At 41.5% G+C, this 25,966-nt stretch overlaps 1 protein-coding gene across 1 annotated transcript in view; it reads right to left on the bottom strand.

Moving 5' to 3' along the window:
• Positions 1 to 25,966, bottom strand: part of ADAMTS2 (ADAM metallopeptidase with thrombospondin type 1 motif 2) — a 184,253-nt gene that overhangs the window by 10,231 nt on the left and 148,056 nt on the right. The window contains exons 6-17 of the mRNA XM_086470842.1: positions 24,168 to 24,324; positions 23,228 to 23,333; positions 21,400 to 21,543; positions 19,356 to 19,488; positions 17,764 to 17,877; positions 10,767 to 10,912; positions 9,157 to 9,332; positions 5,046 to 5,179; positions 4,096 to 4,219; positions 3,380 to 3,460; positions 1,770 to 1,933; positions 437 to 596 (exon numbers count right to left, since the gene is read on the bottom strand). Of these exons, the coding sequence (XP_086326968.1) occupies positions 437 to 596; positions 1,770 to 1,933; positions 3,380 to 3,460; positions 4,096 to 4,219; positions 5,046 to 5,179; positions 9,157 to 9,332; positions 10,767 to 10,912; positions 17,764 to 17,877; positions 19,356 to 19,488; positions 21,400 to 21,543; positions 23,228 to 23,333; positions 24,168 to 24,324 (1,639 nt within the window). The remainder of the gene's footprint in view (positions 1 to 436; positions 597 to 1,769; positions 1,934 to 3,379; positions 3,461 to 4,095; positions 4,220 to 5,045; positions 5,180 to 9,156; positions 9,333 to 10,766; positions 10,913 to 17,763; positions 17,878 to 19,355; positions 19,489 to 21,399; positions 21,544 to 23,227; positions 23,334 to 24,167; positions 24,325 to 25,966) is intronic.

The following is a 25,966-nucleotide window of genomic DNA, read 5'->3' as shown; positions in this document are numbered from 1 at the left end:
TCAAGAACATTCTGCAAACCTGCACAGCCACACTCCGGCACTGCAACCGACCATCAGCATCAGGGTATACATCTGGCCCCAAAAGCAGGGGTCTTACATCACAGGTGCAGATTTATTAAGGGCTGCCCTGTGGCACCCTGAGGTCTGGCACCCTCGCAGCTCAGAGGCCCTCATCCAAATCTTGCACCTTTGTACAATTTTTCAGTTTCATAAACATAAATCAGAAATGACTCAACCCAGATCTGTTCCCAAAATCATTTAAGTCAGATTTTTAACTCTATTTGCTATTTATTTATCTATCTATTTCTTATCTTAAATAAAACCTTCCCACACTCCTGGTCTCACTAATGTCTTGTGGCAACGAATTGCACATGCGGTGTTCATTCTTTCAGTTTTCTCTTAATCAATTTTGAATGCTCTGGGGTTTTGTTTTTACCTCCTCCACAAGGTTTTGAACATTGGGACCATTTCTTCAAAGCCCATTCATATGACACCGAGTCCTCTTCCAAAACATTATTGTTATCTACATTCAAGGAATCTTCATGGATCATGTACTTGTAAGTCAAAGATATCTTGGCACCACCGTGAGGAATCACCTAGTAAGTAAAACAGATGTAGGGAAAAAAGATATGAAAGACTGATATCAGAAGCTATGTGAGACGATGTGAAATAGCAATAATCATGGCTCAGATATAAAAACATCCCTGGTGGGATTTAAACCTTTTAGCTGCACTCAACACATTTTTTTTTCCCTGATGAAAAAGGATCTCTATCCCTATGACACAGAGTTTCTAAACTGCATATTAAGAAAGACTGTTGTTGATTTAGACTGATTTCTCTTGCCAGCATTGGACTGACTTCACGATACTAAATTTTTTCCATATCCCATCATAAAGGAAGGAAATGTTGTACTAAAATGATAATGGATAGTTCCATTAAAAGACAAGGCAAATTCAAATGCATAGGTAACTGAAAGCGGTGAAAAAAATTGCTTATATTTCTGATAAAACACATTCTTATGACAATCCTGGGAATTCTGTGAAGCTTGTTACTTAATCCTGACAGAAATACAAACTATTTAGAAAGAGTTTTTGCTACCACACTGCAGTAAGACAAGAAAATGGACCTCAATGTGAATAACGTGCAAAATATTCGTCCTTTGAAAACATAGTATTTATTTCTCCTTTGACATTCAGCTCGAGTAGATCAACATATTACAGCTGCTTTCAGAGGGATTCTGAATCAGCCTACCCCTACCCATTGTAGTTTATTATTTGCTGGTTTGCAATGAAAAATGAATATAGTCTGGTGGGTTTGGGAACTGCAGAACTGACTGTGCCCTGACAAAGTGAGCCTGGAAGCACAAGAACCCTGCACCTGCCTTTGCAGGATACATTTTCAAAACAGGGATGGGAGGAGGAGCTATTAGATCTACCTGATATGAACCATTTTGACCTCTTTTCAACTAATGCTCACGTCAGATACGATAAGTAAGCTGCAGAGTCTTTACACAGAGGCTGTTTGCCAGGCCATCCACAGGAAATAATCAGGAGAGCTGGTTGCTCAACACATAACCCTGAGTTGTAACAACTCTTGTACAGAGCAATGAATTAGGAGAAAGGAATCAAAATACTTCTTCTATTGTCTTATAATTGAAGCAGATGTCTTTTTGTAACTCACAAGAGGAATCTAAAATATATTATATAGCACATTATGGCTCTGTAACCCGGACATTGTGTTCTGTGGAAGATGGTTTTCATTTGACTTACCAGAATAACTATTCCATTACGCAGCGGCCCCATGGTCTGCACAGTTTCTCTGTCATCGTCATTCCGATATTCCCACTCCACACCCATGTCAATAAATACTTTAGAGTCTGGCACATAGTTGTTTTCGCTTAGAATGAATTTCCCCGTTTCACGATTTTTAATTGCTAGGAACAACATAAGAAAAGTGAATATGAGGGGTTCGCTTGTCATCTCTACTTTCGTTCTGCTCTTGTCCCAGTGGAAGAAGCAGAAAAGGCATTTTCCCTCTGTTCCCTCACAGGTTTGGAAAGACTTTTTCAGGTGTTTCACTGAACTATCAACGCTTTCCTGCTTAGCTCCAGAAACATCAATCATCCTCTTTTTTCTTTTTCATAGCCTGCCTTGCCAGAGAAACGAGGCCAGCGCGACTGCACCGCACGCGTCGGTCTGCCTGCTCCCGACTAACAACTTCTGAATCCAGTGGCCAAATCTGAGCCAATTTGAGAGCTAGTGGGGGTCCCACGGCTACTCAGCTCTTTCACATGTTGTAAGGCAGCTCAGGGGGCTGTTGCTGCTCCATGAGAGAAAAGCTACTGGGCTGATCCCCAGCGGGTCCCCACAGTGAGAAAGAGACGCCAGGAACTGTATTAATTCTCCTGCTTGGATCCAGCCCTGACACTGACACAGCCCTGCTTAACCTCCTGTCGCTCTGCAGGCGCCTGCCATTGCACACAGCACCTGATTCCGCTGGGTCAGCTGTCTTCAATACCCGTCTTCACCTGAAGAGACTTCAGCCACCTTTGTATTAGGACTCTTGGTTTTGTCCCGAGATGGAAAATTTGCTCTCCTCATTAGAAGCAGCAGGGACTGTTATTTAACACCAGATTTTATCTGCCTTCCCCTTCTAGCAGCTGCCTGAGCATCCTACTCCCTCAGCACTGCCTCGACAGAGAGCAAGCTGTTCGTGTCCCCTGTGCATCGCTTACCCCACACCAAAAGACGAACCTCGTCTGAACAGGCGAGTGATCACCCTCCCGATCCACGGGGCCAGACTGCACGGAGCAGCGAGGAAGCGTTTGCTGCTAAGAAGTCGGGATGACTCACAATACAATTAGCAGGCCATTCGCTGTGAATCTACTTCCAATTAATAACAGCCTACTAGACGCTGCTTCGCACTGATTACAGGGCACTGCGAGGAGCGGATTTCAATTACTTTCTAAGCTGCAGGATTGATCGGGCAGCCTTGCGTCAATACTGTTAGCAACGTGGCAGAGTCTGAAACAGATTTGGATGTAGCTGGGAAACAACTGAGGCTGGGAAGCACGTCACGAGAGATGCACACGAAGGTAATGCATTGCACCCCATAATGCCATTCAGCTCCTCTTCCAGCAGCTTTCACACACGCACATGCCAGTGCAGTGATCTTCTGGCTAGGACACCAGGGAATCCAGCACAGGGAAATCAAATTGCCAAACAGGCTTCCTAGTTTAACATGCTTAAAGGAGGTATGTGGTGTGGGAGGATAATGGGTAAACAAATACATAAACACATTGTCAGGCTCCAGAGACAAAAATAAACAGCAGAAAAAAAAATATTCTGACTGAAAATTTTCCTACTTGTTAAATACTTACCGAGATTATGACTGGTGGCGTCTGTTTCCTGTATAAGTAAATGTCTCGCACCAACAGGAATTTCAAACATCTTAATGTGCCCTTTATTGCAGTATTTGAAAAGATAGTAACTGGTTAGTACGCCACAAACAGGAAGAGTCTGTCTTAGGTTTCTAAATAAATCTTATTTTCTAAAAGCAGGGTGTATTACAGCAAGCTGAACCTAATCCAGAATCATTCCCATCCCTATTTCTGTGCCAAGTGATGGAATATAACAGGGACAAAGGGCTTTGGGTCAGAAGAAAAATGCCTCAAATGTCATCAACAGACTTTGCTTCAGACTAAAATGGGCTTCGAGTGCCATATAGCACCCACAGAGAGAGACCATGCAAGCTCCTGTCTGACAGTGAGTGATGATGACATTGCAGCACTCCAGTGATGCAGATGGAGCAGCTGAGTGACATCAGAGCACAAATAAGTCCATAGCTCTCCAACACAGAGCACTGAAGCCCTCCTCTACACATGCACAGGCCTTGGTATCAGCAGACTTAACTGACCACTGGACAAAAGTCTTATTTTCAAATCCTAGACACATTTCAAAGTAAAGTCCAGAGAGTTCATTGGAATTAGTGATGCTGTAAATGATTTGTGATTGCTCTGGGACTTTCCATGAAGCAGAAGCGATTAAACAAAAATACCCTGAATTCCCCAAGACAAAACACACTGAACACACTGACCTTGTTTCTTTGGTACTCTTGAAAACGTTCCTTTCACCACTTTGCAGTGAGAATTATCTCCTCCACAAACACCACACTTATCTTCCTGCTTTGTGGAACCTATGACCCTGTCGCACCCAACTTTCTGTGCACAAAAGAGAAAAACAGTAATTTCTTATTTATCCACGCTTCAATTCAAATGATACCACTTCAGATATCAAAACCCTGACTTCTGCTTCAGCAAGAAAGTACAAATGGTAGTGTTTCCCTGAAAGATCAGCATCCGAACAGATTTTAATATTTCCAGTTCCTATAATAGCTGTCAATCAGGTGATTATATTTTTATATTATGTTTCACAGTGGTCCTCTTACTGAAGAAAAGCAGCTCAGTTAAGGAAAAGCTCTTAAGCCTCAGCTTATCTTAAAGCAGATGCTTAAATTCCAGGAGAATCAAGACATCTATGTGAGGATAAGCAACTCCACCAGCGCTTTGCTAAGTCCGAGCCTCTAATTCCGTTGAAAGATGACCTGCAGCAGATCCCACCTTAGAGGAAGTGCCATTGATTTTTTAAAAATAGCATGATCAAATACAGAGAGAACACACATCAGCCATATCTTAACACCACTTTCCTTGAAGGCTGCTGCATGTTCCTGTTTCATTGTACATTCCACCCCCACTAAACCTCAGCAGGAAAAGCTTTTGCTGAAAGCTAATTGTAATAGTTCATCTTAAAATACTGCATTAAATATTACTTGTGTAGGTAGGCACTGCTGGAATTGAGTCACATGCAATGTGATGGCAACTGTGAATATCACACATAATATTGTGACAATAATCTTAATGAAATCTCCATCTTGCCCAAAGCGTTATTATACTTATTTAACTAGTCATTCCTTGAGAGAAACACTCAAGCTACCATTTTAATTGTTTTCACAACACTAAGCTCTGAAACAAGGCATCAAAAGCTTACCAAGCAGTCTCCCCGCACGCAGATGCTGTAAGCATCTTTGTAGGAACAGCGGGTCCCATCATGCACCATCCTTTTCATATACACCACATCCCCTGTTTCCTTTGATTCACAATACAGGTGGCACCTTTCCTTAGCTGAAAAATAAAGTCACCAAAATTGTGTGTGTTCAGCTCTAACAGTTTAGTTGCTGACTTTGTGAACAGCACTTTCAATAGCATTGGCTCTCTCTTATTGCTTGCATACATCCCAGAACGCAATACGGTACCCCATAAATCACTGATGCTTATCCCCTTTCAAAGGCTACGCGATCATTTGGAAACTGCTGAATCATAAAGCACCCATGTGTCATTATTAGGAGACAGTCTTAAAAATAACAGATGATTTACTTTGATGGGGGTGGCCTCTATTTAATCCTTTGTTGGATGATGCAATCTGTCAGAGGTTTCCGCAGTCTGCTACCTGTGAGAGATGCAGGTTTCTGCATCAGTTTCTCCTGCACTGCACTTAAATCTGAAAAAAGCCAAAGTCATTTTGCCATTAAAAGCAGGTGTTCGACACTGAATGAACTTGGCATCCAAAATGTCTTCAGAGACAGCTAGGCCATACCATTTCCTCCTAAACATGAAGTTAATTCTCCCTCACTGATGTACTTGAATTGATGATGGTTTAAATCATTAAACAACATGAGATGTCAAAGAGATTTGGAGAAAAACATTTTTTAACTGCTAACACATGCCCAAACAGCCAAACGTACCTCTTTCTCCTAATTTGTTCCAAAGAGCTAAGACAAAAAATAAAGCTGAAATGACTAGTCAGTGCCTGAATAAAGTTGTATTCCACCAGTGTATTTCATTTTACCCACACCTCTTGCTGTCCCCAGCCCCATAATAGGATACACAATGCTTTCCTTGGCAACAAAGAGCAGATGGCCTTTCTGTTAGATGAAACAAATAAAGATTCTGCTATTTTAACATGATTAAAAGTTGGGACACTTTTCCCATCATTTAAAACAACAACGACCTTTCTGCTATAGCAGTTCAATTAAAATAAATCTTCACAGGCCCTTTGCGTTCTTCCCCTGTACCGTTCCACGGCCTCTGCCCTCTTTTAATAAAGTCCTTGTTATTGCTGTTGATGGCCTCATGGCCACTGGGTGTTGGTACATCAGAGACCTTTGTTACTGCTCCCGAACAACGCAGAGATGTCATGCTGAAAATGTAGGGTCTAGACTATTAAAGCAGGTACTTTACTTTTCTTGTGTAGATTCTTAATAGGGGACTATTAAGATCACAATAATCACAGACCTAGTGTATTTGCATATATTAGAAATATTAAACTATGCACAAGACACAGACGTGTACCCCCCCCCGCCTATGCACCCACCCCCACCCCACGCACACCATGCATGCGCTGTATGTGATTAAATGAAAATATCAGAAGGTCTGACCTGGTGCTGATAACTCTGTACAATGACTGTTTTAGTGGTGGTTCTCTTCCCATTGCTCCATGGGAAGAGCGAACGTGCAAGCGCATTAAATTGGACCCTGTTATAACTGCCAAGATTTATTTTCTTTCTCTTCACTGGCATTGGGCATGGCAGAGGTGCAGGAGCATGGACACGACCATGTGTCTGTCTGTTCCCTGCTCCCCACGAGCTTTCTTCTCATTTAATGGAGGCTGGGAGCTAATAGCCATTGTCACTCTATACTGCCCTGGCAGATGCATGGCCCAGGGGTATGTGAGCCCAGTGGGGGCTGGGAAATGGGGTGCTCAGGTGCCTTGGAGCAGGAGACAGGCCATGGCATGATGCAGCACTGGGGTGCTCAAGAACACACTGGGGTGTACGCCAGCTCAGCGGCTTTTCTCTGGCCACAGGATGAGATGACTCTCCCTGTCCCCATCACATACACAATGTGTCAGACACATCCAGCTAAGCTGCGTGTGAAGTGTATGGATTTATGTCACTTTTGAGCCATGACTGCATTATCTGCACAAAGTATGTCACTGATATCCCTTATTTTCACAAAAGGGAGTTTTAAATACATTAGAGATCAAGCATAAGCCACCCTCTGGTCTTGTTTTCACACAAAAGACGTTCCCTCTAATAACCCTGCACAGGTAAATGTAACTCTAAAGGTCGCTGCAGTTACATCCTAGTTATATGGGAAACCAGCGGTGCTCAGCGATCAGCACTCAGACATCAGTGAGCTGGTTTCTGACCCAGAAGCCATTGAATTTAATAGAAAAACATCTGATTAGTTTCAGTGATCTTTGCAGCAGGCCACTCCAAAGCAGAAGCAAAGGTCCTGCGGGCCACAGCTTTCATCCCCTCTCCCTGTGCCAGCAAAGCTATTTCACAAAATTAAGCTGTGAGGCTGTGCCTGCACGTCTGAAAATCCCAGATTGCACAAGATGTCCTGAAAAGAATGAGGGAACCCCGAGAACTGTTTGGGAAAAAAAGTCAAGCAAATTAATTACAAAGAATTTGCTGTTAACTTCTGGCAGAGTATCCTCTCACTGGAATGCAAAATGATTCACCCAAAGTGACCCTTCCCCTCCCAGAGATGGATGCCTGGCTGAGGACAGTTCGGGTGCCCAGTACCTGTCCCATGCCAGGCCAACCCTGCCCTGAAGGATTCGTCATTCAAACGAAGTGACCAGGTTTAAAACCAGCAAGCAGCATGCACTGCTCGTCAAACAAGTTGAGATTCACTGCCTTTTTCTTTGTTAAAACCTCTTTTCGGCATGGTTTCAACACAACATGGCAAAGCACAGCAATGGCTTTCGTGGCCCAGATCAACCAGCTGCACTTTCATTGACAGTTAAGCAGAGGCGTTAACAGGAAAATGAATATTCTTGTTCGAAGAAGTGATCTCTGCCGAGATGACAGAACACCAGACTGACCGTGCTGGTTCAGACCCAGCACCCATCCAACCCAACACCTGCCAGTGTTTGCAGGAAGATTTAAGAACAAACCTGATACTTTTCCCAGAATATTCTCCAAGTTCCTTGTAAACTGCAGCTTGGGGACTTCCTAAGTCATGATTGGAACTTGGTGCTTAATAGCTCTTAATGGATTATAGAACTTTCAAGAATTTCTCTAAATAAGTTTTAAAACTTTCTGGCATCTGCATCTTCCTGTGGCCATGAATTCCAGTTTAATCATACATTGTGTGGAAAAGTACTTCCTCTTCTTTGTTTCAAATCTGCCACCTAATAATTTTATTTGATGCTCCCAGGCTTGTGTTGTGAGTAACTGAATAATTATTCTTCGTTCAGTCTCTTCATATCCACTCACAATTCTGTAACTCTGTCTTTTTAATCTAAATCATCGCCATTTCACGGTGAAAAGTTTATCTAAACTCTCCTCATTCAGAAGTCATTGCTTATGTTTGCTTTATTCAGGCCTTTCCGAGTTTTAGCAATGAGGACAGCAGTGAGATGGGCACAACCTGAGCTACGCTGGTGGAATAATTAAAATGCAGACACACCATGCAGGTACAGAGAGGTAGGTCAGTGTTCTCCATCCCTCTCCGGACAGTCACTGAATTGATGTTTTCCTAAAGCTATTCCCAACTCCCACAGCTTTCCCTTCAGAGCCCACCTTGTGTACAGACCCCACACACACACACTTCCCATTTTTTATCCCTGTATTCATTATTGGCATTTATCAACGCCGAACTTCATTTGCTGCATTCAATCACTTAGTGTCATGAAGTCCTTCTGCAGCTCTCACTGTGGGCCTTCTTATTTTAATTAGCCTGAGTAATTTTGTACCCCAAACAGTGTTTTTGTATCTGCTCAGTAGCACCCATGCTCCCAGCACTCATCCTTCTGGAACACACAGCCCCACGCAAGCCCATTCCCTCTTATCTCATGATAACTCAGTCTCAGAGCAGCTACTGGGGAACAGGGTCCAAAGCTTTTGGAAAATCCTAGTACATTATATGAATTGGATCACTCATACACTGATACTCACTGATCCCTCCAAACAACTCGTAACAGGTTTGTGAGGCACGATTTCCCCAGAAGAAGCTTTACTCCCCCTCATATAATTTTTAGTCGGGTTTGTAACTGATTTTATTTTTCTTAGGAAAAAGGGGCTGCTCACCATCGACATGTTCATAGGGGAGCCAGTGGTGTTTCGTGTTCTGGTACTCAAAGTAAGGATCCCACTGCCGGCACTGCTCCTCTCTGAAATCTTCAAAGTCCTTGGGACAGTCCTGAGTGTTGCACAGCTGGAACTCGTAGCTCGGCCCCACGCACGTGCGGCCTCCGTTGGCGGGACTGCAAGGGGGAGAGAAAGCCCTGGTTAGCTCTGCCATTAATGCATGAATCAAGCGTCTGTCAAATGCTCTGAGGAGTAATCTAATTCCCAGTCATCAGTAGGCACTTGATGAAGCTACAGTCATATTTCTGATATGGAAAACATACATTTCCTTTAAAAACCTGCTGTCATTATTTAGCTCTTAAAAAGCAATTCCTGGAACTAGAGCCTCAAACCACTTGATAAAGGCAAGAAAAGCCATTTTCTTGGTGCAGCCCAGGAAAGGAAAGCACAAGCAGATGAAGTAATTCATTCACATTCACCCCCTAAGCCAGGAACAAATCCAGAAACAGAGCCCAGCTCAGTGCTCCATCCCCCAGGCAGACGTGCATCAGATCACTGTCGCATCTGGCAACACAGAGCTGGGTTTGCACCCTCTTCCAGGAACACAGAAAACATTTTCAGTAGTACCTTAGGCTTCTCCTACAGGAGAACAGATTTTAGAACTAAAACTGTGCCCACAATTATAAAGGTCACTTTTGTATTGCCAATGTAATAAAGGCTGAATTCTGGTAAATTTTTTAACAGAACAATTTCCATCTGAAAATGCTGCTTCATAAAACTTGATGTTTTGTTTTAATTAATGATAAGATGATTTTTAACAGTAGACAAGTTCAATCATTTTATCAGCACAAACTGAGAAAGTCAATGTTAAAAATATTCTGTCTGCTAAAATCATTTAGTCCTGACAATTGCTTCAGTTCTTGCCGTTAGGATCTTGACATTTTATGATATCGCAATAAGATGGCAATAATTACACATTTCATATCATTTGTACATACCAATCTATACTAAATCTATTATACTTCCAGTGTTACTGAAATTAAATCATTCTACATTATACAGATGAGCCACATATAAGTTCTTGAAGCAAAACAATTCAATATTACTAAAATTAACTATGGGGAAGGTTCTGGTCTCTGGGAAGGTTCTGATCTCTGGAGCTTTGTTCCAACTTGGAATGAAAACAGTTTGAAAATACTTTAAGATCTTCCCATTGAAATATCCTAAAAGGTGTATTAAACAAAAATTTTTAAAACGTATACATATTTAAAAAAAAAATCCAGCAAATCATTGCCAGTATTTCATACTCACATATTGAAACAAGACATATATGGGGTCCTAAACTTTTATTTATGTTTTATGCAACACTGTAATATCACTTTCAAGATCCTTGTAACTGCATAACCAGCTTAATGGGTGGATAAACTGAGACATAAAGATGATTCATGACTTGCTAAGGGCCAAAAGTAGAATTTCTGACAACGTATAGGTCAGATTTAACAAGCACCACTCAACATCCTTTACTGCATTATTGCACTGGTAATTTAGCAAGGATTCTCACCATCCATTCGCTCCACAGCAGAAAAACATATGGCTGTATGTATACTTACTGCGGATTGTCACACTGCCGGGTCCTATACTTCACCCCAGTGCCACAGGTGCGAGAACAAGAGCCAAACTTACTCCATGCCCCCCAATGTCCATCTTGCTTCAGGATGTCTGGTGTTAGCCAGATGCAGTGACCTTTAAAGCAATGCTAAAAGAGAAAATTAGATGTCAAAACAAGTAGATGATTCAATTATATCATATGAGTAGCTGTTGTACAACACATTTCATTTTAAGCATGAATTCTGCATTTTTTTTTCACTTCTTCAGCAGAAAGTAGTGGGACTTACTGTCAGATCAGGCCCATGATCCCAAACTCACTCAGATTTTAATGCATGTTAAGTACACACATACACGCTTGCAGGATTCAAGCCTACCAAGTTCATTAAACTGCTCTCGGCATTACACTCCTTCATCACGTGTCTGCAGAGGTGATTTCAACATAACTAATACAGATTCATTTAAGGGAAATGGCAGAATCTCAAATCTTGGAGGCTAAAGGTAAAATTCTGCCTCTGCCATTGCATGCAGCCGCGGCGACAGCTCCCACCACAGCACCGTCCTTCCCAGCATCTCCTATCTCAGCATACATATTCCTGCAATAACCATGACCAGCAAACTGGCATGGAATTAAAGTCAGCTCACATTTTAGACAGTAGTGCTGTTAAACAAAGAACTCTTGCAATCTCCCTGGAGATCTCACAGTAAACCTGACCAAAACACTGCGAAGCATTCATTAGGGAGCAGCCTTGGACAGTAGGGCAATTAATCGTGCCTTACTAGGCTTTCTCTTTTCTTTTACCTGATTTTTAATACATTCATTCTACAGAGGTTGAAACACATAATTTGCTACATTCCCCAAACCTATAAGTATTTTCACATTTCTTTAACAGTCTTCATAATTCCAGTACTTATACTCTCCACTGTCTTCTCTCGTTAAAGAAACCTGCCAATGCCTTTCCACCAATTTCTTCAGTCCCTAATCAAGGAATTTCTTCTTAGCTGAAGTCAGCATGAATTCTTCTCAAAGATCACAGACTCTGGCCCTTTCTAGTACTAATTCTGCTTTCATAAAAGCCTACTGATGAAGTGTAGGTGCTGGAAAATATTTCCAGACCAACAAATGACTTTGCATTAGACAGTCGCAGTTTGTCTGCATTAATGGTTACTGTCGGGATAAGAGCTCTGGCTCAGGCGCACAGATGGCTATAACAACAAGTGCAATCAGTCACTTACTTTCTTTAACATTCAAGTCAACAACAACATTTTACACAGCTTAACAAGCCCTGGAACGCAGGAATTTGGCAGGCAGCACAAGCCGACCATATGGCTAAATGCATGCTGCCAGCAAAAACAAAATCAGAAGATATATAACAGAAGAGCATTCTTAAGCATAGAGTGACTAGTGATCTGGAAGACAAATTTAAAAGTGATGGATAATCATTAATAATGCTGAATTTAAAGAGAGAATCATTAGTAAAATGGTGACAAGACACAGCTTCCTGGTTTGCTAATCTGCTCACTGACTGGCTCTTTATTCATGTAATTTATTTTGGTGCTCATTTGGTCGGACAAGGAGTAGAAAAGAGTAGAAATTAGGTTTCAACTATTCGTTCTTTCTTATGACTTCAAATATTCAAAGTCAAAACCTATGAAATAGATGAGTTACCACACAGCCAATTATACCAATCCTGCTCCGGAGGTGTAATGGGCAGATTTTTCTTAGCTGTTTGACAGAACAAGAGATAATTCAGCAAAGCATGAAAGAAATGCAAAACGCTAATATGTCCTTTGCTTTCTTTGGTTTTGAAGCTCAGCGCTGTACCCTTCAGGGACTGTTTACTTATGGCTTTAGAGAGGTTTGTTTGAACAAACAGTTGGAGTTGTCGGGCCCTGTGTAGCAATGGGACCATTCAGAGATGCAGGGGAAGCTGGCAATACATCAGCTTGTCAATACAAATTTCAGCTGGGCTTGGAAGCAGATGAGCTGTGACAGTTCCTGATCTGTTCTTGCTTAAACATTCTTTTATCAGGGTTCTGCATCCCTCAGGTGTAAGTTCCACAGCAATCACCAAATCTGTTTCAAGAGCCACATAGCATATGTTCATTATGCAGTGATCCAGGATCCAGCGCTTGGACTCCACAGAGAGGGAGAGACATGCGATGTTGTGTTTTCCAATCTCTTTTCTCCATTTTAGCCAGGAACAGGGGGATGTGGGTTTGCAACAACCACTAATAAACCACCTATTTGACACTGTGACTGGTCCCTGAACCGGAAGGCATACATGGAAAAGTGTTACTGACTACTGTGTAAAGGAAAGAGCAGCACTGATTTTTACTGGAGAAGCTTGGTCATACACCAATTGTCAGGAAGCTGAGGCAGAGCTATTAGCAGAGAAGCATTTGTGTAAAATGAGTCATCCCCAGCTCTGCCTTTTTGTTTGTGGATTAAAAGAAAGGAGTGTACATAAAACAAACTGATTCACAACCGAGTCTTACTCTGCGCAGACCCATGCAAGAAAATGCATGAGAAGGTACAACCAGAGATGGAGCAATCTCCAGTGCAACAAAAGAAGCTAGAGCCAACCCTTCCTATTGCTACTACATTAATTACATAATGAGGTGGAAAAGCCAATCTCAACCACTATTCCCTTCATAAGCAGGGGGTTTCATTTAAAGAGTGAAGCATATTGAGGCAGTATTTTTTTTTTTTTAAATGAGAAAAAAATGGGTAAATGCAAATTTTTCTTAGTGGAAGAAAAGATGACTTCTTGCAGTCTCGCCTATTTTTCTGGCAAACAGGGCAGTCCAAAACAAGTGCAATTTCCAGGAGAGGAAGCTTAAATCTCTTGCAGTAAAACATTCCACTGCTGGTTTCAGCAGTTCTTTGAAACAAGTGCTGTGGACGCCAAAAAAAGAGCCAGTGTGTTCCTGCAGGCTTAACGCATCTGCAAGTTAATTCTTCAAGAAAAGACTTGCAGATCTTCCCTGGGTATCTCTACCTATTTTATATTGGGAAGCAACTGGCAACTCTCTTATCTCCTTGCCTGACACCCCAGTTATCTGCCAGGTAACCCCTCGTACTGCATCACAGCTGGTGGCCTGAGCTCTCCCCACTCTCCTGAGATCATGTCAGGACAGGGTTACTTATTTATTTGTATTTCCCATCACACACAGGCTGGCCCGCTCTGCTCCATCTGTTTGAGAATAATTAGTTGCAAAGGATAAACTGAAAGCTCTAACACTAAAGTCTACCCTGAGCCAGTAAAAGTTTTCTTCAGTGGAGAATCAAGTATTCTCACTGTTTCTGTAGTGACTAACACAGCATACACTTACCCATCTGTCTCCTGTCTCTGAGAGAAGCTGAGGTCAGCTTTCTCAGTGGGAAATTATCTGGATTGCTTTGAGTACACATTAGTGTTTTCAGAAACCTTTTTTCTCGGTCCATTTTTCTTCTCAATAATATCTATTTATTTCAATATTTAATCATTCCCTTCCTTTCCTGGCAGACTAAAAAACGATTCCAAGTTTGAGTCAGATCATCTCATTAGCATGGTGCAAGGAAAGAGAAGACCTGCTAGGTTTGTGCTGGATCCTTGGCACATACGCCAAATCCAAGAGCAACATCAGCTCGGCTGGCAGAGGCAGGTACCAGGATCTTACCTCTCTCCAAGAAAAGAAACAAAGGAGGCTCAGGTGGTGCAAACCTTTGTGTTAGTCACTGCAGCAAGCAGATGGACTCAAACAGGCGATCTCTTGGCGTGAATGGCTTGGGGTTTTATTTCTATCCTGTGGAGAGCAGTTAAGCTACCTCAGCCGATACAAATGTCTCCCCAGAAGAGTAATAGTTTTAAAAAACAGAACAACAAAAACTGATTCTATATTTCTGAAGGTTCAGAAGCCTGAGGCTAATGGTGGAGATGCAATTGTATACAAGTAAATAAATTATCAGCTGAAAGCATATGTTTTCTTTTAATCCACAGAATGCTACACAGAGTTAAGCTTTGCAGTTATGCCTCATCTGTATGGTTTACTATAGCAATTTATGGCGTGTCTTTGACTTCACATTAAGACTCTGACCCTCCATGTACTTAACTTTACACACTGAAGTTACTTCATGGAAGTGAATGTGACTATTCAGACACAGAAGTAATTGCAAGTTGCTGCATCATTGAAGCTTCACAAAATTGACAGAAACTTCCCTCTTGCTATTGAAAACTGAATCTAGTTTAAAAAAAGCAGGGCGGGAGCAATATAAAATAACCTATATCCCTTAGGATTCTATCAAAATAGTAGTTTTCTTCTCTGGTTGGGAAGCTCCAAGACAATATTTTATTTTTCTATCCCTAAACCCAGCAAATTATTAGTTTGCTGCCAGTGAACATAATGGTTGTTCCAGGTCTCCATTTGCACAGGGAGAATTATTAAAAAGTTTTCGAAACAGCAGAACCTCACCCTTTTGGGAACTTATTTCAAATAATCACATGCACAGAAGAACTTACATACATTTACATATATTTACTTAAATATCCATCTATATGTATGCATACATGCATACATACACACATATAGACAGCATTAGAAAGTCTAATCTTCCTTCCATTTCTAAGCACCACTGCCAAGGTCCAAGACAAAGCAGAGACACGGCCCTTATCAGCGTGCTTGCTGGAAATGTGCCACAGATCTCGTGCCTCCCATAGCTGTTTTTGCCCCTTGATCACCAGTTAGGAAGGAGGCAGCTGGACTGGAGTCTCCTCAACAGCATCTGCTACATTTGGGAAAGTGAAAAGACCAGTTATCAGTTATCTGAACACCAGGCTTAGGTGAGAACATCTACGCACCAGACGCTGTGTTAGCCTCCCGAACATCGCCTTCATTTCTGGCACCCGGTCCCCTCAGCTGCTGCAAAGCCAGGATGTTTCTTTGACACATCAGCAGTGTTGTGATTGGTTTGAGCTTAAAATAGGCCCTGGGAATTAGCGGTATGAAATCATGAAAACTGCAAGTCTCTAAAGTGGGAAACAAATGGATCTTTTTGAATCAACATCTTTAATTGCTTATGTTTCTGTTCTTTTCTTTTCTGGCATTATTCCAAAGAAAATAGTGGATCAAGTTTGAAGTTATTTTCTTCTTCCTCATGTGCTGATGAGGTATCACAGGAGATGTATCTTAAAGGAGACTGCCACACTGCAACTGAGACCCAGCTTTGGGCAATATACGCATTTTACAGTCCCTGTCCTTTCGAGTCTCTGGTATCATCCAAATCAAGGAATAGAGTGAACAGGGGAAGACCAAATCAAAGGCAGGGATGAAAAGGAAAGGAACAGATGGAAAAGGAGCGATCTGATGTGCTTGTATTAAAAACACCAACAACTAATAAATACACTAGTTTAATGCTGAGCTCAGATATACAAAGTCAGTTGTATAACCTTCATAACTCATGCTATTTTCAATAAAAAATGTTCAGCTCAGACTGCTGAGCCTTACCTAACAAAATGGTTGTCATTTTATATAATTTTCTCAGGTTCTGGAAGGTTGCAATAAGTTTATTTATCAAAAAAATGGGACAGCTCCTCTGGGAATAAAACAGTCATAGTCCTATCATCTACTGAAACTTCAGAATGTGCACATACTCTCTCGCATCTCCACTGAGCTAAAAAGCCTGGCTGTCTGCAGAGTTTGCTGAAACCTTGGATCCCAAGTTCCAGTCCAGAGAAAATTTTTACAGCTGAGTTGCATAATATCCTGACAAACTGTTTATAGTGGAAGCACTGACAGATCCTTAACTGTATGGTTACAAGTTTTTTCTTCTCAATTCTGTTCAAATGCTAGTATGAATGAATGGCTTGGCAAAGAGGGTGATGCAATAGAACGGAATATAATTGTATTTTTCTAGGGGTTTCATGAATATTTTTCATGCAAAAGTCAAGATATAGAAAAGTTAATCCAAAGAAACTGTCCAAGCTTTTGGATTGCAATTTAAATACATATATATATACACTTTTAAACAACAAACAAAGCTGTTATAACAGGAATAATCTAAACAAGAGGAAAACCTGAAGGAAGTGGTTTATACAGAGCATGGCTTGCTAAGAAATTCATTTAGCATTACATTATGTTTTCATAAAAAAGACATTTCAAACCATAACAGCAGCTGCTAGTACAGTTCATTTATCACATAAATGATGTCATCCATTGGGTTTTACAAAACATCTTTCAAAGTAGTGACATCTTCCTCACCCCCACAGTCACTGCATCCAAAGCCCAGGGAAGCCAGACTTTTTCAGCAGACTTCAAAGGACTTGGAGTTCAAATCCACTATGAGCACAGCGTGACCACCACAGAAGGATAACTGAGACCTGGAGGAGGTCCAGCATGGTGGTTGAGGGGTCAGAGCTGTCTGAGCCCTTGCCACCTCACACCTTCCTTCCCCTGACTCTCACCAAGCCAACAAATCCACCTCCACAAACCTGCCCTTCTCTCTTTGCAGTCCCTCTCTGCCATCATGTTGGCTCTCTCTAGCTGGCACTCAACTCCCACATCCATCCTGTCCCTCAGGGCAGCCATAGCAGCCTTAGCTTGGCTGTCATCTCCAGGATCTCACTGCTCTCTGTACCCTGTGCAACAGGAGGCCACTGATACAAACACAACCCTCCTGACCTCACAAAAGTCATAGGTGAGTGGAAATTTCCCCATTTTTGGCTCTGCCACAAAGACTTGCCAAGAAGCACAGGGCAATCTGGAGACACTTCCACGACTGCCTGAGGACAGGGTTTGATAGTCACAGAGCTGCCATGAACACACCAGCCCTGGCCTCTGACTCCTCTCCCCTCACACTGCTCAACAACTTTACTTGCATTCATGAGTTCTCCACACCTTAACGGACTTCAGGTCCATGAGATAGGTTCTTCTCTTGTTCCCCTTGATTTTAAGAGGAACATCCCCAACTGCACACAAACACAACAACGTGAGCACGCGGGTACACACAGCACCAGCTCTCACCTTTCCCGGTGCACACATGGTCCCATCCAGTGGAGGCCCTTTCTTTGTTTTGCAGAAGTAGGGGTTCTCGGGGTGGCTACACCACAGCTGCTTGCAGGGATCAAATGTACGGAACTGAAACACAACAAAAATCAGAACGGACAACACTTTGAGAGAGCTCCCACTGGAAACTGCTATAGAAGCTGCAGCATGGTGGGGTTTTTCCTTTCCTAGCTGTAAAATGCCAGCCGTTATCACTCATTCCTGAGGTATACTGCGGTGTCTGTGGATCCAGTATATCATGCCAAATCATCAGTGACTCTGAAGTGAGATCCCACCTGCATTCGAAGGAATAAAGTCGGGCAAAAATAGTTTTACACTAGTGACCAAAGGCAGACTGAGCAAAGGGGAAAACAGTTCCCCCAGACAGTAATACACACACTCTTTTCTTGCAGCTTCTCCAAATAGTGCTGCTTCATTTGGCAAACAAAACAAGCAATCTTTGAATACTCCTGGGAGAAGGAAATGAGCTGCTCAGACTGTAGCTCAGCTGTTGCAACCACCTTCTTAGGAGGGTGGAAATAGAGCTCAAGACCCTGATCCAGTGAATAAATCGGCATTTTACCTACAATGCAAGAGCTCATATAGAAGAGGATAAGAACCGCCCACCACACAATATACTAAAACATGATGTCTGGACATGCTTTCGGCTATTCTGAACAAAGAAGTACAGCCTCCATCTACCAGGCTCTAGAGAACGGATGTAAGAAAAGACCCTCTTTGGCTGGGACATTTTTCCAAGGCAGCATCATCCGGAATTCTGTCAAGACACAATACTACAGCTGATGCTTTAAAGGTTCTCATCCATTATCTAGAGACACCGCTCGGCACACGTATTCCTGCAGATGGGAATGAAAGCAGAAGTGCTATGTGTGTTAGCAGCTGCCACTCCAGCTGAAAATATCTCTTTCCATTTAATATTTTGTCCTACATGAGGAGCTGGAGATGGGAGGCACAGCCGTGCTGCAGAAGACTCTGCTTTCTGAGGCCAATCCACTGACAATTGCACTAATCTTGCCTTGCTTTAAATTTAGTCTTTATCTCTTGTTTTCCTGGTACAAGAGAGCCGACCATGTCATCAAGAGTCCTTGCAAGTTGCTCTACGTGCTGTCACACTTATTTTCTCTTGCTGGGCATCAAAATACATCACAGATTCCGTACAATAGGATCATAAATGCATATTGCCCTGCATTAGCACTACAAGATGTGCCACCAAATCCATTTCCTTCACATCTGGGTGGGAGTTTTGTAGCAAAATAACCAGCTGCCAGCAATAGGAGGCTCAATAACGCAGCAAGCTTGTTTGCTTGAAGTCTATAGCTATTTATGAAAGTATAGAATAACTATTTCTGTAACTCCATGGTTTTTTTTAAAAAAAAAAGACAGAGATACTTAACATATTTGCCAACATCCAGTTGTTATTCCTTGCTTACAGCTAAGTGGGCAAAACAACTTTCCTTGTGGGCTTCATTACGCTGTCCCTATTAAGAACATAGCAGAGACACACAACACTCCTGGATGAGAAATAGCAGAAGCCAAACTTAAATACTCACAGCTGTGCACATCATGTAGCCCAAACCGAAATCAAAACGGCACTGCTCATTCATGGAGTAGTGAATTCCTGGCAGCTGTGGAAGGGAAGGCCAGTCATGTTCGAAGGGATCATCACGCAGACAATCATAGGAACTGCAACAGGCAAAAATTACAGTAACAGATGGGGCTGTGAGACTTGTGCAGGGTTTGCAGTTTCATTGCCTTTTTGATCCAAACAAAACAGAGCCTACGATTTCTCAGAGGCTGGTCATGAAGAGCATCTAATACTGCAATTATGCTCACATTAACTTTATCATGTTGAATCCTCCTTTAATGGATTCTATACATATTTGTTCTGAAGCCCTTCCATTGTAATTTCCACTTAGCTTGCAGGTAAATTCCTGTGAGTCTCCGTGCACCTTATGTGAAAGGAATCAAAGGATGAATCCACATGAGACCAAGAAGAAAAGAAAGTTTAATTAATTTTCCATTTGTGGAACTTCTTGCCCTCTGCAACTGTCTTTCAAGTGAAGTTTTAGAAGCAGAGGCCAGGGTAACCATCTGAGATTACCACTAAGCTTGCAGTTTTCCTGTGTCCTCGCTGAGCAGCAGTGATTCATTCACAAACATGTGTACTTTCCTGCCTGCATTAAACACTCAAGTTTGTTCCTTCTCTCTGGTTCTCCTGATAGCTCTCAGCTCCAGCCACAGTTGGTACAAAGTTTCCTTTCTGTGTGATGAATATGTGAGTTTATCCTCTCCTCCTAAATAGTGAGTACAGATCGTAATGTACCAGAATCACATCTGATTAAGTCACGCAGAGGACAGAGGACTGATGCTAATATCACTGAACGGTTAACACGGTATAATCAGTTAATTCACAAGACCAACATGGTTGACCGTATCTCTGAAATGTCTCCGAGTTATTTAACAGACATGAGGACACCATACACGAGTCTCTTCTGGCAATCATTCAGGTTGCCTTGAAGATACCAATAGCTGAAACCAGAATTTTGAGGTTAGATTTACTTCAAAGCAAACCATCGTTCTGCTTTGTTATAAGATACTTAAAAATAGCTGTATTTAAAGGAATGCAAAGCAGCCCTCTAGGCCAGATGATTTTTATTTAACGGCTAAAGCCCTAAAGGATCTTGCTAATTGAAACAATCACACTTCCCTCACACTAGTCTTATTCCTTATTGCCATACCTAAGATATCTCAGATAATAAAAATATTGACAAAAAGACTGACTCATGTTTACTTCATGCATTTTGCTACTTTTTTTCCTACTCATTTTCAGTTTTTGCTAGGTATCCTAGCAATTTCCCCATATAACTTGCCTGTAACAACAAGGAGTAAAAACACAGTCATAAACATCAGAGTCTGTCAGGGAAAGCCAGCACAGGTCTAGCACCCAAAGTGTCAGGTTCAAAGGGAAGACAAGGGACATGGATGAAGCTGTTTAAATAGCTTTTGCATTCAGGGTACTTAAAGGATAAGTAACAACAGAATAAATTCTAGAACCATGCTCTTTCTTTAGATATCTATTAAAGTCAAGAAAAGCCCTGAGCACTTAAAGGGCAGAATTTCCCCTTTAGGCAGCACCATCTTATCACTGACAGGTATCATAAGCAACAGATGGCGCCTGAAGCCAAGTTTGGTATCTGTAAGACAGACACCATGCTCTGGGCAGCACAGGCACTCCTCCAGCTAGAGGTTACACTAGGGAGGGAGGAAAGTTAGCAAGGAGGCTTCTAATAGCCTCTAATAGGTCTTCTCATAACCCCTGAGAGGACAGCACATATATCATCAATGTCCAGAAAATGAATAGATGTAAATGAAATGAGAAGAATTTAAAATGGACTGAAATCAAACTAATTGAGAACCTTCATTATTATTTGCAATTGATGGGAAAGCATCTCATTCCTCGCAGGATGGGGGGATTCTTTGTTTTATTCAACCCCGTTTGAGTAGCTAACAAAAGGATAAAGCACAAATGCTAGATGCAGAATTGTTTTACATGCTTCCTAATTAAAGGAGAGAGGCTGCTTAACAGCTACTCACTGGAGATATCGGTTCAGCTCTTGCTGGCTGCAACGAGACCAGTGGAAGCGATGAAACGCGGCTTGCACGAGGGGGGCCATGATGCTCCCCAGGCGGACTTCATCCCCACATCTGTTCCCTTGGCCGTCGTGCTCCATGCCTAAACTGCCCCGCACAGGAGAGAGCCAGCACAGTTACACTGCAGGTGAACTCTGAGTGCCCAAGTGCTTTCACATCCCAAATGTCACCAGTGGTTGACTACAACAAAGTTCTTAAGTCCCACAACCCTTGTCCACATGTGCGAAGTCATCAAAAATAAGACAGGGTGAGACTGAAGCTAAAGAGCTAGTCTGTAGTAGCTCCCACATAGAAGCGTCGACCCTTGAGAGTACTTCCATGTCATTAGCTTAATCCTCTTTCAAAATAGACCAAAATGCCTTCTTTGGACTTATGTGTGCACCCACATTTGTGAATTGCTATGGCTAAATGAATCCACTTCTGGATTAAGACTCTAGTCCACCCTCCAGGGGTATTAACAGGAATTTATTCACACACCAATCTGGAGCTATTCAGGAGTTCATCTAATTTTTTTTTAAATCACATTTTAGCTTAATTTGAAGTAATTTGCAATTGCAGACAAGTCCTTTGCATGGAAAAAAAAAAAAAGACACCACACTGAAAGCTAGTTTAGACTAGCTACTGCTATTGCCCAGTAGCAATCCCATATTGTTTAACTGTCGAACAGCCTGGAAAGGGTTGGGTGCTTTCTAGAAAATTACCCCAAGTTACAGAGATTTTAAAATTTCTCTTTGATTTTTTTATGAATATGATTTCTCCTTTCCTTTTTAGGATCTTACATTACATTTTTTATGAGCACTGTTTAACTAACATGGGTGATATCTGCCCATAATTTAAAGCAAATTAATAGATTGGGGATGAATGTGATTTGAGGGATTACAAGCATTCCTCAGTGGTATTTCTTTTAAAGCTCACTGTGTATTATTTTCAATCCTAATTCAAAAATTCTGGAATCAAATACCATCTGGGTATCAATTCTATGTCCCTGTCTAATTAAGATACATTTACAGTGATTCCAATGAACTTTGGCAATTTTTTGTTTAAAGCCCTTAATAATTCTGATACAACAAAGAGAAAAGGGCCTGCAGGCTTTCTTAGGGAAAACAGAATAGATTAAAACTATTCAGAAAAAAGCCTTCTGGGAACTGTTGTTCTACCAAAGAGAAAATGGGAAATCAGTGGGTGTTCTCTGCAAACAGGGAAACTAAAACGCTCTGGGAGAAACGAAAGCTCTGACAACTGCTGCCCGCTCATTGCTTCTAACCACATCAATAAGTAAAATGATTACATTTTTTATATGAACTATAAACAGAAATATGAAATATGGAACAGTTGTAGCCTCAGTGCTTGGCACCTCGTTTCTATACAGTATTATATCCTTTACCAGCAGCAACATATACAGATGATGTGCTTATTTAATATGGATGGTTTTCAAGAATCATGTATTCCACTGACTCAATGAATTCATATTTCATACTTATAAGTACTTTACATTTCTACCAGGAGACTATATATAATACATCAATTCAATCTATTCTCACAGCAGCCCTGGAAGATGTTTTGGTATTAGTTCCTTTTTCCAATTGAAAATACCAAAATACAAAGCTTATTTAAGATCGTAAGGAAAGCTTTGTGAGGGCTGAGACGTGAAGCCACAGCTAACCCTGAACATTGTTTCTTAACATAAATTGCATCTTCCCAATGTCACCAGTATTTGTCAGTATCAAAGACATTTTAAGGTAGGACACAAGATGTCCACAGTCCTACTCACACATGTCCAGTTTCATGAGCTACCACAAATGCAGATGAAAAACCATCTTCATGGTTGAGAGTGCAGCTTCGAACAGGATGACACATTCCAGTAACTGGAGCATAGCCTGTGAGAAATACCAAGTGTTCCAGAAAATGAACAAGTATGGAAAGGCAATGTGGTGAGAAGGCCAAACATCTGTCTTCTGTTGTGACACAAATACAGTTGAAGTGATGCTCTCAAGAGACCTCTGCACCCAAACATTTAATCATGTGCTCCCTCATCTACGAAACAGATGAAACCAGCCTGTTGAACAAATTAAAATTATATTCCCGTCTCACCAAGAAAACTGTTACCACCTCTACGACCATCCTGCATTTGCCTTCTCTAAATGCATGAGGCACTCGGGGAGAAGGACATCACATGCTGCTGTGTTACAGCTCACGATGAGCTCGGTGCAGTTTCAGCCTTCAGGGAACGCACGAGCAAAGCCCCAGCCCTGTGCGGACGGCAGATCTGGCCAACCCAAAAGGAACGGAAAAGCTCTGAGATTTATCCCCTTCAGTGAACAGACCTGATCTCACAGGAGGTAGAGCCCTTAAAAAAGGAAAAAGAAGACAGCACTTGGCCCTGCTGTTCCAGACCAGAATATGTCTTGGCAATCCTGCTGGAACATGGCAACAGGTTTGGAGACTTTTTAAATACAAAATCTATTCTTTAATCTTTGGGCATTTTCAGGACTGTTTACATATGGATCCCATTTTCTTGGCATCAGCAAGAGCAAAGAAATGATCTAATAAATAATCCCACCAGTAAAAAATAATAAGTGAAGCTGAAAATGGCTCTTGGGGAAAGAAAACGTTGACCAAAACTAAGCAAAAGATATACAATTAAACTTTGCATGACTAGCCTTGCTGATTGATAAACACGAATGTAAAACAAAACCTGATCTATATCTTACCTTGCATGCCAGATGGACCAAAATCCTGCCTTGTGAGAAAGATAGCATGGTCATGATATTCTGCATGCCCAGTGTCAGGTTTCTGTTGCAAGTACGCCCAGCGACACACGTTCTCCAGACTTTGCGAAGGGTTCCCAATCTCTATCAGACTCATAGACTGCACATGCACAGGAAAAAAAAAGACACCAACAGTTATTTATTAAAAGCAATATTTTTCCCAACTTGTTCAGGCACTTGACTAAACATCCCATTTCCATTAAAAGTCTGTTCTTAATAAAGAGACAATTACACTTCAGAAACAAATTTTACTGGATCAAGAAAGTAGGAAAATAGCTAAAGTTCATGGTTAGATTAAATGAGATTTCCACATTTAATGAGGTCTAAGAACAAAAGAAAAATAAAAAGATATAACAGAAGAAAAATTAAAAGATTGGTATTTTAATGACAAAACTGATACTGCATTGCTCGCGGTGTGTTATTATTTCTATGCCACCCTGGCACCAGCTTGCACCATCACTTCCAGCTGGATATAAAGTTTCTGATGGAGCCCATGCCCCTGTTGGAACTGCAGCAGCTCTTGGCCAGCGGAGACTAACCCAGCATGGGGAAGGGTAATGCCTAATGGCCAAGGGAAGCAAATGGCAACAACGGCAGACGGCTAACGCCCAGCCTGGCTCATCAGCCGCTTTTGTCATGAAATCAAGCTATTACAGCTGTTTTGTAGGACCTTTGAACACTACTGTAAGTGTAAAAACTAGGTGTATTTTTTTCAGCTATACTTGAATCTTTCAGAAATAGACCTTCCCAATGGGTGCTTTTCAAAGTGCATTTTCTTTACCCCATCCCACACCTGAAGATAATTTCAAAGGTAACACATGTAACTTCCCATTGTGGATACACCATTCTCCCTATAAACTGCATATTACATGGGTGGTGTGCTGACACGGCTTAGCCAACTCATATGAGCTAATGTGTGTTAGGTGCGGTGCAACGGGCAGTTCTCTTGAACAAGAAAGAGAAAGGTATTTTAAAATCCAACTACTACATTTCCCTTCTTTCAAAATAGTACTATCTTTAGAATTCCCAGCCAATTCTACTTAATACTGTGCATTGCTAAGACTTAAGAAAGCTTATTGTATGTGGGATGCTATAAAATGTATGACTAATTGACCCATCCCAGGCCTTCCAGGATTTGTAAGAACTACATATGTGAACCCTGGCTTTTCATTTGCAAAAATTATATTACCATGACAACACTGTAATCATAACACAAACCACTACAATTTAGATGCTATACTGTACTGTAAGCATTTGTCATTCCAAAATACTTAATGTAGAGCAAAACCTAGCCTGGGCCAAAAATAAGAGAGAAGTAATATAGTTTGTGTTTAAATACAGATGTATTTGACGTGTCCTCTAATTGAGCGCATGATGGAGTACACAAAGTATTGACTACATGAAATAGAAAATCCTCAAAGGGTTGTGGAAGAACAACTGTAATTGATAAAAGAAAAGTCTGCCAAACTGAGGTCTGATTTTGGCAACACTGGGATATTACAATTCTGCAAATGTTCAGAAAAACAAATTAATAAACCAAATAGAAGCACAGTTTGGATTCTGATACCACTGCGGAATGAAAAAGTTGTAACATAATCCCACACTGGATCATGCTGATTCCAGCCATAATTCCCTTGGAAACTGAACTAACAACCGTATTTAAATGGTGGAACAGTTGTGGTGCCTTTATTGCATCTTTGTATACTTATAAGAGCAGACTTAAACAAACTTTGAGTGACTAC

The sequence above is a fragment of the Leptosomus discolor genome, chromosome 10 (assembly GCF_034619465.1).
Source record: "Leptosomus discolor isolate bLepDis1 chromosome 10, bLepDis1.hap2, whole genome shotgun sequence".
In the NCBI taxonomy this organism is placed as follows: Eukaryota; Metazoa; Chordata; class Aves; order Leptosomiformes; family Leptosomidae; genus Leptosomus; species Leptosomus discolor.
Note: the sequence above shows the minus strand (reverse complement) of the source record. Positions and strands in the feature narration are given on the sequence as shown.